Source organism: Daktulosphaira vitifoliae, unplaced genomic scaffold (assembly GCF_025091365.1).
Source record: "Daktulosphaira vitifoliae isolate Bord-2020 unplaced genomic scaffold, ASM2509136v1 Scaffold_1, whole genome shotgun sequence".
Taxonomy (NCBI): Eukaryota; Metazoa; Arthropoda; class Insecta; order Hemiptera; family Phylloxeridae; genus Daktulosphaira; species Daktulosphaira vitifoliae.
This window is the reverse complement of record NW_026099572.1, coordinates 43291828-43311132: the sequence shown is the minus strand read 5'-3', so window position 1 is coordinate 43311132 and position 19305 is coordinate 43291828. Positions and strand designations below refer to the sequence as shown.

Here is a 19305-nt window from a genome sequence, read left to right as displayed (position 1 = left end):
GTAAAATTAATACCTTCTCAGCTTCGCATCGAAGCTAAAAAAATTGTGTCAGATGAAAGAGGTATATAAAAATTATTTATAAAAAATAATAATATTGATCCATACATTTTTCCAAAAGTTATAGCAATATAAATTAAAAAATATAAAATCGAGAATTTTTTCACGGAAATCGTACGTTTTTCTTTAACTTTGGTGTCCATTATCACCATGAAGACAAATGCAGAGGTAAATTTTTGTTCTAAAAAATAATATTTTCATATTACATAAGCTTTAATTTAAGATATATATAAAAGTGTCAGTCTTTCCGGAACATTTTCAAAAGTTAAGTTGAAAAAGTTCTACTTTCTATACGCATTTTAAAAGGTTTGCACCCCCCCTGTATAAAGGGAAATGGTCCGATTTTAAAAAAAAGTATGTCGAATGAAAGAAGTATATATAAAGTATTTATCATTAAAGAATAAAGTTGATTCATGCATTTTTTAAAAAGTTATAGCAACATAATGTTAAAAAATGTAAAATATAATATCAAGAATTTTTTCACAAAAATAGCATATTTTTGCATACGGTAGTCATTTTCACCACGAAGACAAGTCCAGAGGTCAAATTTTTTTTTTTCAAATTAAAGTATATTACATAAGCTTTAATTTAAGATATATATAAAAGTGTCAGTCTTTCCGGAACATTTTCAAAAGTTAAGTTGAAAAAGTTCTACTTTCTATACGCATTTTAAAAGGTTTGCACCCCCCCTGTATAAAGGGAAACGGTCCGATTTAAAAAAAAAGTATGTCGAATGAAAGAAGTATATATAAAGTATTTATCATTAAAGAATAAAGTTGATTCATGCATTTTTTAAAAAGTTATAGCAACATAATGTTAAAAAATGTAAAATATAATATCAAGAATTTTTTCACAAAAATAGCATATTTTTGCATACGGTAGTCATTTTTACCATAAAGACAAGTCCAGACGTCAATTTATTTTTCAAATTAAAGTATATTATATAAGATTTACTTAAGTTTACTGAGAACGAGGGAATTTTTTTTCAATTTTTGGGGGTAATTACTTAGAGTAGATACGATTTTTGATCTTTTTGTTGATCATCAAAATCGGTCTAGCGAGTTCTGAGATTGAGCGTTCACAGACAAAAAAAAATCACATCATAGTAGTAAAGTTAACACCTTCTCAGCTTCGCATCGATGCTAAAACTTAAGAATTTTCTTTTGAAAATAATAAAATTTATTTTTTGTAAATATTATTTCTTAAAGAAAAAAAAAATACGAATAAGAGCTTAGAGTGGGTTTTGGTAGAGTTCAAAAAATGTCAAACTTTTAATAAGGTTGGATTTATTTAAAACGTAAATCGCCCAATAAAATTTATTTCTATTCAGTGTTATTTCTTTAATTGACTTAATTTCATTTGAAATCATTTTAGTAGATCGATTTTGTTATTTTCATTATTTGTTTAATAGAACCAATAACCTAAACATTAATTTAAAATCCGCATATGATTGATTTACTATCAGTTATCAACGAAACATAATGACGTTTTATTATCTAATAAAAGTTGTAAAGGAATGATAATAATATTGACATAAATTTTTACAAAAATTTAGAATTTCCAATCGGCCAAAAGTTAAAAAAAAATTTTATAACATTAACATTTTTAAATATTTTAAACAATTAAACAATGCTAAATTAAATATTAATTGTTATTAACTTATTTTGAATTATATGATTGAATGGATAAAATTCAAAGAGATACATATTTTCCAAATACAAATTCAAGTAGAAATTCAAGAAGTAAAGTAAGTTTTCTAAGTTAAAGTAATAAAAAATAATAATATATTTTGATAATATCAGCCTTTTTTTATATTATGCAATTGTTAAATTAATGAGTAATCTAATTACTTTTCAGAATGTTGATGCAGAATCCATGATTAGAAATATAATTTCACAAGATACTTTCATTATTAACAAAGATCAAGAATTATATTCGGTATGGATACATTATAGTAAAAGTTTTAATACTGATATAGTATAATACCTGAAAGATTTTCTATATTTTTTATAAGTGATACATTTTTTGATTTTGATTATCAGTCTACTTACACTACTTTATTTTTAAATCAAATTTAAGTAAATTTAATATTCAAATTGATTATATATGTCATTATTTAAAGTTAAATTTAATGTTGTCTTTTTAATGTACAAAGTAAAATAATTAAATTCACAGTTTTCACATTTTTAACATTTATAAAATATTTCAGAAGTTACCAAAATGGATGGTACCTAAATCTGGATTTGTTCATCCATTGTATGAGCAAATATGGCAGTATGTGAAAACTGACAAACGTGATAGAAGTTGTGACACTAACTTGGTGTCAGAATTATTAATAACTAGCGGTTTATCTGTTGATGTACTTGGCAAACTATGGTCAATGTCCAATATTGGAATAGAAGGATCTCTATCTCAACAAGAATTATACATTATTTTAGCACTGGTAACATTAGTTCAGGTGAATTTAGGTTTTTGAAACTTATCAAATTAAATGTAAAGTTGAAAAAATCTATTCTATAAAGTATACTCTATATATTTTAATAATTGTTTTTGCAAGGTAAACAAATAAGTATATTAATATTGATTAACTAAAAAGTAATTGTTTTCAGAATGGGTATTCGGTATCAAATATATCATTGCTGCAACATATACAAAAACCAATCATTCCTCAGTTAAACTATGCATTAATTGAAAAAAAGAATACACCCACTGGAAAAAACTTCATTGGCGGTCAAACACAATTATTAGATAGCAAATATAAATTACCTAAATTAAATAATGATAATGATTTAGTTAAAAATACACAACAATCAAATTTTGGTATGATACCATCTGATGAGTATAATGATCCTTTAGAAGTTACTTTTTTAGAACCTAAAAGTTACGACACTAAAATTATACCTTTATCAATATCTAGTCTACAACCAAAATCTTTAGATCTAACACCAATTAATAATAGTTTTGATACATTTGATGATGAATTTTCTGACTTTCAAAGTGCTCAGTTTAATAATGCTTCTGATTATACTATTCAAGAAAACAAAGACCCATATGAGTTTACTGAATTTCAATCTGCTTTTGATCAAATTTCTGATGACAAAAATGTAAAAAAAGTTGAACAAAATGTACTTTTAGATGATCAATTAAATTTTACTAATGAAAATCAACAAGATTTGATTAACTGTCAAGATATTCATGATAAATATGAGATTTTTAGAACACTAGTAGCAGAATCTGAAGATGTGTCTGGTATAATTAATGAAAATAATCAAGAAGATTCTTTTACTTTTACAAATTCAAATAATCATAATATTGTCAACGACAATTTTGAACATGATGAATTTGGAGACTTTTTGGGTGTTAAACAATTTCCGTGCAGTAAAGAAGCAAACATAAATTCGTATTGGCATGATGTACAAGTAAGTGATTATTGTTGAAATGTTAAGCAATAAAAATAAAATGTTCATTTATGTTATTAGATTAGAACTGTGTTTATTAAACTTTAAATCACAAGTAACATTTAAGGTCAAAAGTTCAAAATTATTTACATTTTATTCTAGTACTCTCACAAATTATTGATAAATATTTATTATATAATATTTATGATATTTATTTTCTAAATTATTTATTTGGATAGTTACATTTCATATGTAAAATACTATATTTTTTATATTATGTTAATTTTTAGGTACAATGTATTAATAAATGTTTAGAAATAATAAATGAAGGATATGTTATACTTTCAAGTGTTTCTCACGAACATATTTTGATGGAGGTTTTAAACCACAAAAAAGGAATTCAATATATTGAACGTATGTGTATTTTTTTTTAATAGAATATAATATAAGATAGAATTAAATTATATATATTGCAGAATTGAATTTGGTTAGTAAAATTTGTCATCGTTTACTTAAAAACTTTTCAAGTTCATCATTAAATGATAAATTACATGAAACAGTATCAAAATTGGAAAAATATTTTAATAGCATTGATTGTAATACGGCTAATGATTTTGAGGTATTTTACATTTAATAATTTATACTTGTTGATAAAAGATTATTTATATTATATTTTATTTAGGTTTCAGATTCTTCAGATAAAAGTTTAATTTGCCATTTATGTAAATGTAAATGCCAAACAAATGTAGTAAATTACATGTTACAAAATTATCATTCTTCCTGCATAAATTTATTAGTGAACTTTGTTCAAAATTCCTAACCTATATAATTAAATATTTTAGATTTAATTATATATTAATATTTTATAAAATTATACATATTTGTTGCTTGATTACACTAGCAAAATTATTATTATTATTAATTTTTTTAGTTGTTATTTTATATTTTAAATTTAATATTGACTTGTAATTACATTGATATGTTTTTAATCATTAATTAATTAAATGTTTTAAATATTTTTAATTTAAAGTGTAGCATTGTTTATTTTACTATTTTCAATATTTGTACAATTATAAAAAAAAATTTAATAACCACTTTATAACTATATGACTCAGAATAAGTCAGTATAGAAGTCCCTCAAGTATTTCTATATAATAAAAAATATACATAACTATTACTAAAAAGTTAGTTTGATATTAAGTGCCTTTAGAAGGTCATATAAAAAATCTGTAACAATTGTTCTAAAAAATATTTAACAAACTCTGTTATGTAGTAAATTATTGGATAACATTTCAACCTATTAAAATGCAAAATAAAACATTGTGATTATAGAATCATAATTAGATTCAAAATTTGCTTGGAGTACTTAAGGATGTATCACTCTGAAGATGGACTCTGCAATGAGTCCAAAATGTCAAAACTCAACTATAAACATGGATACATCCTTAAGCACTCAACAATAACTCATTTAACAAGATAATCCATGAAAGCTTTAACACATTCATAGATTCAAAATGATAAAATTATTGATATTTAAACATAAATTGATATTAAAATATAAAATATATTTGATAATACTTATCATTAACATGTTCTTTTTATAAAAATATATTTTTTAAGACTAACCCTTGTGATAGCTAGTTCACAAAAAACTAAATTTGATTATTTACTTTTCAAAACTAATATAGTTTTTATGCATAAGATTTTTTTTAAAGGAATGTTCATAAGTTCAAAATTCAATGCACAACATATGGAAGATAAAAGTGAAATTTTTAATGAAGCGTAAAAAAAATATAAATACATAACGAATTAATAAACATAAAAATTTTTTTTAACAAAATACTATAAATATTAAATAGTTTGGAAGATTAAATCTATTTGGTAATTATTTATAACATTTCTAGAATAAATAATAGCACTACAAATAATATAAATGTTGAATATTGTTGTCAAATTTTTCGTTCTATAAATTATACAAAAATGTCTAGTTATTAAATTTTAAACTATTGATCATAATTAGTAATACTGAAACCAAAAATGTAAGTAATTCATCGAGAAAAACAGATTTTTTTCTTTCATAAAATTATTTTTCTGACAAATCTTCAGTATTTTCATTCTTGGTATCTTCATCCTTTTTAAAAAGCAGTGGAAACATTCCTAAAATACATCCCAATGTGACTCCAAGAGTTCTTCCCTATAAAATAGTAAGATTTTAAATAAGGATTATTTTAATGTTTAAAAAATATTTAAAAAAAATTACTAAATTAGCAGCATGTCTACTGCAGCTCATATCTAATTGAATAGGTGTTAAACTGGGAGGTTTTAAACCAAGCTTAGTAACCAATTGCTCTACATAATAAGATGATCCAATACCAAGAATATCAGAAAATGTATTGCCAATTGCTGCTGCAGCCATTGTTGATATTGTGACTAAAGCTCCTACTGTTCTTTCAATTGATTCACCCTATAATTATCAAATATTATACATTTTTTCTTTAAACCTAATAATTGGAAAAATATAATAATCTTACACAAATTAACATAACACTGTTATCTAAAAAGCCAAACATAATAAATGGAATAGCATTATGTAAACCAACTGAAACATTAAATTTAAATTTAATAAACATGATTAAAATACTATATCATTGAAAATTGGAGAAAAAAAACAACAGACCTCTAAATAATTGAATTCTTGTTGGTCTTGGTACAGCTTCAACTGAAACAATTTTTTTTTATTTATTATAATAATAAATTTTAGTTATGCTAAGTTGTACAAAGCTAAATATTGGAAAAACTAGATCCTTTAAAGCCTTTAATTTAACAATTCCTTTAAAACTATTAATTAGTGTTAAATCATAGTTTTTTCTTTTTATAAATTGTAATAATGATTTTCTATCTATAGTAAACAAAAAAAGGAATATACAATTTTATATTCAATTACTTAAAATAGTTTTAATAACCAAATTTTAATTAACTGACCATATTTTTTTTTTAGCCATTCTTCAGGTAATGGACAATAAGAACCAGTGGGATCTACATCTCCTAATTTTGGTACTTTGCTAGGTCGTCCAAACTTTGAACGCCATCTGAATCCAGCTAATTGTCCTATATAATTTTATAATTTTCATTAATTTGATGTTAATTGAAATAAAAGATGTAGTTACCTTTATATTCAGCTTTAGTCTCTTCTGATTCTAGATGATTTAGACACCATGCTAAATTTTCTCTTTCTTCAATAGTTAAGTTCATAACTAATGATCGAGCTTTGTCCTTAGTTAATATTTTTTCATCATCTTTTAATGAATCCTTTTCTCCTGATGTACAGAAGCGATTGACTTTAGATAAAAAATTACCTTGGCCAAGTCTCACTATATGAAAACTGCTTTTCCAAAGCTGACTAGATAAACTGCTCATATTTGAGAAATTTTGAAATTCAGAAGATTAATGAACCAATTATTAATAAAGAAAATACCTTTTACTGTAAAAATAAGTATTCAGTGGCTTAAGAAACTCATTAATAAAGAATTATTTAATGTATTATTATATTAAATAACTACAATTAACTATTTCCTATATAAGCGTTAAAACAGTAGCAGATATTTATACATATATATAAATTATTAAATTTAATTGATAAATAAGGAAGTAATCGAATTTTAAAAGATTATTTTAGATTAAAAGCCAAAAAGTACTAAATAAAATGCGAGATTAAAATAATTCAATGGATGCCAATTGAATCGAAAATTTTAAGTAAATTATAAATCAATACATTTTTCAAATATTGTAATCTGTATGTTAGATAATTGATTAAATTGTAGAATTATTTTATTATTTTATTATTTTATTATCATATTATCCTATGTGCGGAAGTTAGCAATTTCTATATAGCAATTCCTAATCAGATATAAAACGCAAATATACCGCTAGAGGGCGCCACTTAGTTAAAAAAATATGTTTTATTATATTGTACTTTCAAAAATATTCCGAAGGGTATTCATTTAAAAATTATGTTCCAAATAAAAGCTTATAAATATTACTATAGTATAGCATAAATCAAAAATGGTACTCGAGTTTCCAAGTAACCCGTTTGAGAGAAATTGCTGGGCAATATCCGCGATCATAACACTATATATTCACTGACCAGTGCTCGGTTTTTTGCACTTTTGACAAAGTTCCGAGACGAGTCCAGGCAATAATTACATACCAAATTTAGAAAAAGATAGAAAAAAATTAATTGCATATTTGAAATCAACGCAAAAATAGGTTTAGATGTGTATATTATATAAAAAGTAATTATATTCATAAGTAACAAACAATTTTTTTTTATTTCAACAAGCCCTTCAATTTTTATACACATATCCCATAAAAGTAATAACTGATATATAATTTTTTATGATTTTTTCGTTGAAATTACAATAATATATTATTAAATATCAATTTCAATATAGTATATTTAATTTCTATAATAAATATTTATGCATATAATCAGTGTTGGGAAAGTTCCTTTTTAAATGGAATTCGTTCCGTTCCCCGTTCATTTTCTAAAATATGAACTCGTTCCAGATCCTAATTCTTTATATTAAGAAGGAACTTGTTCCAGATCCAGTTCCTCCAAAATAAGAACTCGTTCCACTCTTCGTTCCTTTTATAAGTTATTTAAAAAATTGTGGCAATGAGATCATGATAACGGTCATCAATGATTTTCATCAGCAGTCGAATACAAAACAAATTTGTAGTATTCCTTATCTAAAAGTATTCGAAAATTATATTTATAAGCAGGTAGTAAATGCTAACGACTTGTGTCAACGCGACCAATGTCTATTGTCTACATATAAGTTAGAAATAATAAATCAGAAAACCCAAAACCTTTAACATAAATTAGTTAACAAGAAACGACGATAATATTCGGTGCATTATTTAATATATGTACACATATATTAAATATTTACTGTATACCTACATGTGATAATAACTCTATCTATAATCAATTGATTCATTTAAACAGCCTACGATCTCGGCTGGGTATATAGGGGACTTCCATTGTCAAAAGTCAACTAAAAATACCATAATATTTTAATGTCTAGATACGAAGAAAACTACACTAAAACATGTTTATAAAAAATTTTAGGAACTGTAATTTCCGTTCACGTTCCTTAAAAAATGGAATTTGTTCATTTTCCTCGTTCCTTTATTTTAAAAGGAAGCAGTTCCTAGCATCGTTCCTTCAAAAAGAACTCGTTCCAGGAATCCGTTCCTTTTGGAACTAGTTCCTTCTCAACACTGCATATAATACACTTATAAATCATAAAACTTGTAATCAGGATATAAATAAGAAAATAGAAGTTCATTCTGATTTTGGAATAATCCGACAATTTTTTAAAACTAAACACTATCTGTAGATTTACATGGAAGCATTACAAATGATGGTGATTTTAATCACTATTAGATATCAACTATACTTGATCCAAGTATGCCACGACCCCACTGATTTACTGTTTTAACATAATACATTTAATAAATATCTTTTAAACTAAACGCAATTCAAATTGATATTTACAGTTATTATCAGTTAATTCTTATCAGAATTTTTCTAAAAGCTATAAATCTATGAATTGTTTAAGCTTTAATTTGGTATACAAATATTACCTAAACTCGTCTCGGAACAAAAGTACAAAAAACTTTAGAATTTTATTATATTATTGTATAAACTAATATGTTAATATACTTTTTAATTAAAAATAAAACAAAATAGGTTATTTGCTATCATTTATTTACCTTTTTCTAGTTTTTTAATGGGTATATATAAAGCATCTTGTATAAACTTGAAATAAATATTTCTACAGAACTTAATTTGGTATTTAAAATTTTTATTTGGAACAAAATAAATATTCATTAAAATGTAGGTTTTTGTTTCTATTTAAGATCGTATCAAATATGGTTCGACTGATACAATGTATTCGTGATACAATGGAATATTCGTAAATATTTCAATTTTGATAATTTTACTAAATATTACATTTTTTAATCATTTTTTGGTGAACTAAATGAACTTAATTTATACAAAACAATTCGATCTACAATTTAGTTTCAATAATTTTTATTATGAGAGCGCTAATTTATGAGTTAATTGCTAAAAACTGAAAAACTACCTCTATTTATCGATTTTCAACCTTAAGTCGGCACGGGTTAAACTTTTCTGATTGGTCTGAAGAATAACTAAAATTTTAAAAATAAGGAACACCCTAATAGAGACTATGTGAAGAGAATTGATTATCAAAAACATATATATAATAGTAGCCCGGTTATTTATTGAACGTTTACTGTGGACGATAATGTCGGTAGATATCTATTAATATACGAATTTATTTCCGAGAAAACCGCAAGACAAGGTTGGGCTTGTCTGAGATGCGATTTCGCGGAAGTTGTTTATCAATAAAATTGACATTAAGCAACAAGAAACCGTGAATGGATGTTATATATTATTCGTTGAATAATACAAATATCTTTGAACTAATTTTTATAAAAATAATATTATAAAATATTTAGAATTTTATTTTGAGGAGGTATTATAGACAAATTAATCGTTAAAGAAACGAAATATAAATTAAGTTAAAATCAAGTTAACGTAAATTCTAATTATCTGCTTTAAGTTAAAAAATATAAATTAACTTTAACTTATAAACTCGTTTATGCCTAGCCATGTATTCAGTGGCGTATTTGGGGGGGGGGGGGTCCTCCATGTCTGGACACCCCCTGACTTAAAAAAAATGCCTAATATTTTGGTATTAACTTTTTTTATAATATACTATATTTATTTACTATAAAATAAATGGTATTTTAAATAAATAACAAAATTGAAGATAATTTGATAGGATTCGACGACACGTATTTATCTACATTTTATCAGAGATTTCTAGAAATTATTTGGATTTCATTGGGTCATTTAGATAACAAAAATACCCGTAGCAAAAATATAATAACAACGGAAATATTCTGAACTTGTAGTTCATTTTTAAATTTATTTTATAGTTTATCAGTTTAGAGAATTATAAACAAATAAGTTTAGTTACACCTATTCAATATACCGCATTCATAAAAAATACAGAAAAGAATTTTTTATAATTGAAATAGTATTTAAAAAACAAACAAAAGTTATGAAATTCTTTATGAATCGTCATTTAGTAAAATTAAAATTAAGTTGTTAAGATAGTAGATACGCTTGTTAATTTAAAAATTTATAATTGGCTGACTTTTTAACTTAATTGTATCCATAACTGTATATTATAATATTTGTATATTCACATAACAAGAACATTAAATTATTTCAGTTAAGATAAATTTATATTAAATTTGAATTTCTTAAATGAAATGTTACAAAGAAAAATAAGATTAAAATAAAATAACAAAACAACAATTAAACAAAGAAAAAGTAAAAAAATGTTTGGTGGTATACAAATAAAAATTTCAATTTATAGTGAATATTAAGAAAATTGATATAAAATACAAAAATAAAATTTCATTCATAAAAATATTAATTGAATAGCTCGCCAGCAATAATTTCATTTTTGTGTCTTAATCTTATAAAAGGCATAAAATTTGCATTTATTGGTGTTGTATCTCCTCGAGACATTTTTTCTGCCAGCTCAACAGTAAATGGCCCACAATCATGTCCATTGGTTTGGCGAGATGTCTCGCCTATTTGTAATGTCCATGTAGAAGCTTTTCCTTTTTTGTCCATCTCCCATTCAATTAAGAAATTTTTTAATACCATTGGATAAGGACCCTTATACGACTTAAGACTATCATATGATGTCACAGTCTTTTCAGGTATATTAACCACTGTCAATATCCAATGACTCCCATATACATTCATGGGCACAAAAAGTAATTTTATTGTGTGAATATCTTTTTTTATCCATCTTCTTACAGCTGGATAACCTCCTCGAAGATACGCTACAATAAAATCAGTGACAACTGCATAAACTTCACCTTCTGACCGTTTTACTATCATTTTAATGTACTCATTAATTGTGTCTGAAGTATACCATGATGTGGGCGATTTAAATGAAGGTGCATTATACTGATCAAGAGATTTTGTGTTCTGATCTTGCATTACTTCTGCAAGTGTAACCATATTTAAACATTTTTCATAAAATTAATAAAAGACTTTGTTGAACAGTTTACTATTATTTAGGTTTATTTAAGGTTTTGGAATATGAAATTAAACACGTATAATTACTTTTGTTTAAAACGTCCATGGACCCCCTTAATGACACGCCTCTGCAGAAGTTATATTAATTTAACTCGTATTATTATAATTAATTATGTTTAATAAATAATCTTTTTTTATTTAATTTTACATAAAATAGATAGATTAATTAAACTAATTACCTTTTTCTTTCTCTGGTACTTTTATTACTTCAACAGTGGACAAAGCAAGTAAATTTACGTCATTCGGCGTATTTAAGGTCAAAGGATTAGAACTAACTTTTGGCTCTAAAATAATTTATGTTTTAAAATATTACATATTTGTTTCAAAAATCAAAACTTCATATTTTTTAAAAATGAATTATATTTTAAAAGTTGTATACTTTTTATGACTTTTTCATCTTCTTCGGGTGAATGTCTTTTTAAATTTGGTCGAGCAGTAGTATTAAAAGATATCTCAAAGAGTTGTTTTTTTATTTCGGAATTTTTGCGTTCCAAATTTTTCTTATGAAAACTCTTAACGAATCATAAAAATATATTTAATTATATGATAAATTTATTTAAGAAATCTGCTTTAAGTCCAAAAAATGGTTTAGGGTATACCCTAAAATCTTTTTATTGAAATAAAGCATAATAAAATATACCTTTTCTAACAAATCAGCTGATATTAATAGCGGATTGTCTTTTGAAATTGCTATATTATTTTTTTCTGTTGAATTTAAAATTTCATTTTTATATTTTCCAGATATATCATTCTGAAAAAGTGTTCCAAATTCTCCTCGCTGCATCGATTTCTAGGCAACCAAAGATATATTTAAATAAACAAATAAATTATATGTAATATTATATTATTATCTTCGATAAAAATTGAATTTCCCATAAAAATCTTATTGAAAAAATAGCAGAATAATATTAAACATTATGTTATCGCATTTATATTAAGGAGGTTAATAGTTTATTTTATATTTTTGAATCAGACAAACCCTAATAACATAGCTAAATCGAATAAATATATTAATATAATTATAGTTACCAATTTTTCTGGAATAATTTTATCATTTTTATTCGTTTTTCGATACGTGCGTTTTTTTGGAATAATGGAATTTTTTATAGGATAAATATTTTTATTAATAATTGCTGCAAATTGAATATAATTTTAATAATTATTAATTAAATAATCAATTTCGAAAAAGGTTTTTAATATTAAAATAGTTAAATTAAAGTAAAGCGACTGAATTATTGTTATATATGAATAAGAGAACTTATTATTAATTTTTCTTATATTTTATATAAAAAAATTTTTTCTCTATTCGAAATAGTTAGTTTAATTATTAATCTTAACAGTGTTTACAGATAATTCTTCCATCTTTAGATGAATTTTTTGATATTTGTCCTTTATTAGTATTATTTAAAACACAATTGGAATGCATGAAACGACGATTCCATATTTCTTCAACTCTGCGTATGACCTTATGTAAGTTTGATTCATTTGTTTGACCAAAAATATTTTTTTCACTTGCCATATCAATAACTAATTAAATAAATCTTAATAATTACACAAGACGATAGTTTATTTTTCACGGGAAAAAACGAAGTGAACTGAAATGTCGATAAAATCAACATTTACATCTAATTGTCAAGGAAACTTAATTGTAAAAATTCATTAAAAAAATGTATAAGCCAATTATAAATAAATTTAGTATAAACAATACTTATTTATTTTAATTGTATTATTGGTCAAAGAATACAATATTTTAAGAATAATACAGAGAATTATCAAAAAAAAAATATATATATATATATTTTAAAGATATTTTGAAGAAAAACCTTTTGTATTTGTTTGTTTATTTATTACATTAGTTTACAAATGATAGAGATTTTTTTATGAAAGTTCAAGTGGAATAAATTTGATATCGGTTAACAGAATATTTATGCATATAAAATTTAATCTGTATGAAATAAAATATCAACGTTTGGATTTATTCTCTTGCAACTATTAAAAATTTTGCCCATGTGAAATTGCTATTTCCATTTAGTTATTAACAAAAAACATCATGCCATGCGATTATAATCAACATAAAAATTTATTAAGTTGAATATATAATATAGTTTAACAATTTAATTAATAATTGAATTAATGACATAATAATTCTGATAAAAGAAAATAACAGGAGATTTGAATTAATTTTAACGACTTTAACAAATCGAAAATAACTTTAGGGTTTAACTACCTTATAGGTTTAATTATTATTTGCATTTTTAATGTTATTATTATTTATTTATTTTTTTGACAATAACGGCTATCTTTGTAAATATATCTTTCAATATATATAAAGAAAATGACAAATTATCCAAGAAAATCAAGGAAATTTTAGAGAAATATTAAGATACAGAGCTCAAGGAGATGACCGTTTAAAATCATTTTTGGAAGCTGAAGAAACAATAAAATATACAAGTGAAACACTTCAAAATGAAATAATTGAATCCTGTAATAAAATTATTTTAAATAAAATCGTAACAAACATAAATGCCCAAAGATGTTTCAAAATACTTGCTGATGAAACGGCCGACATTGGTGGAAGCGAACAAGTAACTTTGTGTGTTCGATATTTAGATGTTGAAAATATGATTATCAAGGAAGAATTCTTCAGTTTGTGCCTACAACAGATACTACTGGAAAAGGTTTATATATTATTATTCAAAGTTTACATTCATTTGGTGTAGAAACAAAATACCTTAGAGGACAGTGTTACGATGGATGTGCTTCTATGTCTGGTCAATTTAACGGAGCTCAATCTCTTATTCACCAAAGTTATCCGCTTGCAACGTTTGTTCATTGCGCTGTTCATGTTTTAAACCTTGCTATTTCTTATTCATCTTCTATACAAGAAACACGAAATTGATTAGGAACAACATCTAAAGTTAGAGATTTTTTCATATACCCAAAGCGAAAAGATGTGTTGAAAAGTCAAATCGAAGAAAGTCAAAAATGTATAACTAAAAAATCATTAAAACAATTATGTGCGACTAAATGAGTTGAACGTTTTTATGCTGTCAATGATTTTCTTGAGCTTTTTGTGTACCTAATTGAATCGTTATTTATAATTTCGAAGTGGAATGACACTGAAACATCATCAAAAGCAAGTAATTTACGAACATCAATACTGAAAGGAGATNGTAAGTAATTTGCGAACATAAATACTGAAAGGAGATTTTATTATTTGTTTACTTATTATAAATAAAGTATTTAGTTATGAGTTACTTTGTTTAAAACAACTTCAAAGAAATTAGCAGGTACACAGCATTGTTATTATCAATGGTAGTAAGGCACATTGTTGTGAGTTTATAAATACACTAACTGACAATACAGAAAGTATATCTATGATAGTCATAATTGATAATAAACAATCCGTGACTGCTACATTGATATCATATAAACCATTTAGCTACCTGTATTTGTAATCCTATCATCATGTGTATTATACATGTATATTAACTCAAAAATTTGAAACTTTAAATGTTTATATCTAATAAACTAATAAAGTTATATTAAAAATTCAAATGCCATTTACTATTTAATTAAAAATCCAAACATTTTATTATATTCAAAATATGTGTTCCCATTTAAAAGACAAAAAGACAAAGTTGACACCCTTACAAGGCATAAGGGATGAACATAAAAAGTTTTAAATAGTTAATAATTTAAGAATAATGTGTAACTAAAGAAAACCAAAAATAATGTTTAAATTATATTTATTCTACAAGTAAATGAGTGGGTTATGATAAAAAAATCAGTCTGTATACTGTAATATAGTTTATCATTTGTAAAGCTGAAAGTAAAACATTTTTGTAATGTTTTGTTTAATTGTAATTTCCTGAAATATTATTACTAGACCAGGAATTAAATATTTATAAACATTTTTGAAAACGATAGTATTATTAATTTTGCAAAAGAAGAAAAACAAAATATTTTAGTATATAAGACGAAATGGAATGAATCGTAGAGGAGAAAGGATCTCAGGAGCACCGAAGGTAATCTCTTTTCGCGCGGTACGTTTATGACATTCAGTTTTCATTTTGTGTATTTTTTTATTGTGTGTTTAGTGTATATTTATTTTGTATGTTTTGCATTGTTTAATTATATCTATAATAAATACATTTGAGTTATTATTAAACTTTTATTACTTTAAGTTAAGACACTAGGGTTGTTTCTTTTAAGATACAACAGTACCAAAATTTCAAATTTCAAATTATTTGTCAATTCCTAAAATAGTAATTAGAAAAATAGTAAGTTTTTTTTACGTCAGTAAACATTTCTATAATTTTCGTTTGTGAGGTTCATTAAAAGTTGGACACCACCCGAGAAATCATTCAAAATACGCCACTGAACGATAAACTTCCGATTCGTATTCGTTTTGTTCCAATGACAAACAATTCAATATTGTATTATTTTCAAATTTACGAGTTTAAATATTTATTTATTTAGCGAATACTTGGAATATTCTTTTTTGCCTATTCCGTTAAATACATTCAACGTACTTTAATTTCGAATACTCTACTTTTTAACCCCTATTCGATACGAGTGATCGTATCACATGCCCGCCGCGCAAACGTCATACTGCCGCCAATGCCTTTTGCAAGAATGCGGTTGACCGTTATCATTACCGTATGTATTTATCTCCGTAAACCTTACTTTTCAACCGATTTAAAGCAGAAAAAACGTAAAATTTGTTCCAGGTGAAGCTATAATGAGGGGCTGGTATTTTAGTATATAGTAAATACCTATGTTAATATTATGTAAATGACTTTTTATATATCTGATGGACAAAAATAAAAATAATATTAATTTTAGGAATATATTTTTTTGTTCCATGATTTAATGCCAACTTTTGAAGCTCGTTGCCCCACTGTGCGTCGAAACGTTGAATCCGTGGATTGACTTGGAGTATATCTTCTCATTGTATGTAAAATTATTTTATTGTTCAATGTCATTATGTGATGGTGTCACGTTACCATTATTGTGAGAATTATTTTAATAAAATACAGACAGCACATCCGCTTCCTGAGACTGATGAATTAACAAATAGTATTGATTGCCAAATTGGCAATAATTCTAATTATTATAAAAACCCAATAGACCTGACCATCGGTGTCAGTCGACTCCAGTGCCTTGTGTCATTCATCAGTCTCAGTACTCGGTTGTCGCTGTCCGGCTTACTGTTTAAAGTAAAGTCTTTGTTTATTCCTTTTTAAACCTATCCACTCTCTTCCACAACATTTCAGAGTACTTGTGTCTTGTACTTCGTCTGCACCTCGTACTCTGTTATTTTTCCTCACTTGGTACGCCTAATATTTGTGTCTTGCACTTCGTCTACACTTCGTACTTCATTATCCTCTCCTAATAACTAAAGTACTTGTGTCTTGCACTTCGTCTGCACCTCGTACTCTGTTATTTCTCCTCACCTGGTACGCCTAATATTTGTGTCTTGCACTTTGTCTGCACCTCATATCTAGGTGTTACCCTGATTCCCTTCCTATAACAACAGCCTTTCGACACCCACATCTAACCCGGAGTGTCAGCCGAGCACGGTGACTGCTGTACGACAACACGCACGTGAATACCTAGACAGCAGGCACCATATCATCATATTCATTTTCGCATCACAATAACAATTACATTTACACGTGTTTCATTTTTTATTTTATTGTGTTACGACAATTACATTTGTATTTTGCGGACGTCCGATTGAATTTAAATATGAATTTATACATTTGAAAATCATATCATACAAAAAAAAAACATATTAATTAGATGAATGGTAATATTTCTTTTTTTTATGGTTAGAAATCTATCATTGAAATTTATTGTTATTGTTATTATTAGTCATATGGACTAACCGCTTTAGTAGGAACCCGGTGGCGAACAAAATCCTTATGTACCACACCCAGAGAAAAACCTCGATCTATATAATAAATTCATTGTTCAATTTGATAAATATATCATTACTATTGAATCAATGATATATTTATCAATATGATATTTTTTTTTCTTGTCTTGAACAATAATTATTTATAAGAATAGTTATTTTGTTCGTATTAATAAAACATTATCATAAACCCTTGATAAAATTTCTCTTTCAATTTTGATTGAGGTTTTTCTTTGGGTGCAAATAATAGCTCTAGCTCCCAAGGTTTTATTTAATTATTTAATAGAGTTCATGTAAAATATAATTTAAATACTTATGCTTATTTATATTTGTATTAAAAACATTAAATAATATGTTATTGTGCTCATAGTTGTTAAAAGTACCTATCATTTTGTTTGGTATCAAATATCTATTAATTAAAATTTATAATACAATAAGGTAAATTATCTTAATTTTATATCAAATTTAACAATTTTAAATTCAAAGTTTAAATATTACATATGCAGTATGAGTTTATTAAACAAAGGTGTACAAAAACAAACTAAAATTATTTACAAAATTCACATGAATAATTATAATTATTTAATTATATTTTGTTCATTTTTCTAAAAATATGAAAGAGTAAAAAGTAATTTTTCTTTTGGAAAGTTTAAAATGTATTACTGTTCAAAAGTTATGTGTGTAGCCGGTAAAGTTACACATAGCTCGAGTTGGCATTACCCCTGTCAATGTAATGACAACAATCGTGTCCGGCACTACCGGCACCTTGCGAGCACTACGTCGGTATACGCGATTGAAGTCGTACCGCATCTCTTGAGTCTGATGACTCGTGGCCAGTGAGCTGGCGTGTTTTTAATTTGTTTCATTGTTTTTTGGTTGGTATTGGCCTGTTTAGGTGACAACCAACACTTTATATTACCAGTTACGTGCTATTACTCGAGTGCTCAACGGAAATAGAGCAGCGGAGGTTGACATTCCATACGCAAAAGGAACAATTTTTCTACTATTATTATTCTAATGTTAATATATTGATATATTGAATATTTATTAGTTTATATATATATATACACCCAAAGAAAAACCTCAATCAAAATTGAAAGAGAAATTTTATCAAGGGTTTATGATAATGTTTTATTAATACGAACAAAATAACTATTCTTATAAATAATTATTGTTCAAGACAAGAAAAAAAAATATCATATTGATAAATATATCATTGATTCAATAGTAATGATATATTTATCAAATTGAACAATGAATTTATTATATAGATCGAGGTTTTTCTCTGGGTGTATGTCAGGCACGTATCCAGGGGGGGGGCCAAGGGGCCCGGGCCCCCCTCGAAAACCTGAAATTCAAAAAATTTTTTCATGTGAGGTTTTCCATAGAAAAGTCTTCAATGTAGAATTTTTTCAGTATAGCAATTTCTATTCTTTGAAATTCAAGTTTTCGGTCGTCAGTAAGGTCATTCAGCGTTTCAAATTACATACGCAATATAAATATATTGTATTTGTACATATATGATTATGTACTTATAAGTTGAGTTATGAATAATGACACTAATTACTAAAGCAGTTATTTAATGTTATTTTATTTGTTTATAATACATGTCCATTACAAACCACACCACGGCCAAGGGGTATTCCCCCTTGACGATAACTTTAGATAAAAAAAAAAAACCAAACCTAATGGAATTACCAAATGTGTTGATG

The 19305-nt window shown here is 25.5% G+C and overlaps 3 protein-coding genes and 1 long non-coding RNA gene across 6 annotated transcripts; 1 reads left to right on the top strand and 3 right to left on the bottom strand.

Annotated features, from left to right (window-relative positions):
- Positions 1–1593: 1593 nt before the first annotated feature.
- Positions 1594–4366, top strand: LOC126894388 (uncharacterized). Its single transcript, XM_050665364.1, has 7 exons — positions 1594–1804; positions 1915–1995; positions 2267–2515; positions 2667–3476; positions 3746–3869; positions 3932–4074; positions 4138–4366. The coding sequence occupies exons 1-7, from the start codon at positions 1739–1741 to the stop codon at positions 4273–4275; spliced, it is 1611 nt and encodes a 536-aa protein (XP_050521321.1). The 5' UTR covers positions 1594–1738; the 3' UTR covers positions 4276–4366.
- Positions 4367–5299: 933 nt separating this feature from the next.
- Positions 5300–7132, bottom strand: LOC126894581 (transmembrane protein 65). 2 transcript variants are annotated; one of them, XM_050665703.1, is made up of 7 exons: positions 6931–7124; positions 6623–6864; positions 6438–6563; positions 6133–6174; positions 5987–6054; positions 5716–5919; positions 5300–5649 (listed from the first exon to the last, which is right to left on the bottom strand). In XM_050665703.1, the coding sequence occupies exons 2-7, from the start codon at positions 6705–6707 to the stop codon at positions 5539–5541; spliced, it is 636 nt and encodes a 211-aa protein (XP_050521660.1). In that variant the 5' UTR covers positions 6708–6864; positions 6931–7124; the 3' UTR covers positions 5300–5538. The 2 variants fall into 2 exon arrangements, with proteins under 2 accessions (XP_050521660.1, XP_050521659.1); XM_050665702.1 differs by having other exon boundaries at positions 6623–7132.
- A 3570-nt stretch (positions 7133–10702) lies between these two features.
- LOC126894876 (uncharacterized) lies at positions 10703–13930 on the bottom strand. The gene is made up of 6 exons (XM_050666179.1): positions 13018–13930; positions 12700–12803; positions 12311–12460; positions 12050–12182; positions 11850–11954; positions 10703–11576 (listed from the first exon to the last, which is right to left on the bottom strand). Exons 1-6 carry the CDS (start codon positions 13187–13189, stop codon positions 10990–10992), a joined length of 1251 nt encoding a protein of 416 aa, XP_050522136.1. The 5' UTR covers positions 13190–13930; the 3' UTR covers positions 10703–10989.
- Positions 13931–14063: 133 nt separating this feature from the next.
- LOC126895226 (uncharacterized) lies at positions 14064–15017 on the bottom strand. 2 transcript variants are annotated; one of them, XR_007701608.1, is made up of 4 exons: positions 14929–15017; positions 14609–14830; positions 14402–14546; positions 14064–14339 (listed from the first exon to the last, which is right to left on the bottom strand). It is a non-coding gene; the product is annotated as an uncharacterized LOC126895226 (long non-coding RNA). The 2 variants fall into 2 exon arrangements; XR_007701609.1 differs by lacking the exon at positions 14929–15017 and having other exon boundaries at positions 14609–14836.
- Between the last annotated feature and the right edge of the window lie 4288 nt (positions 15018–19305).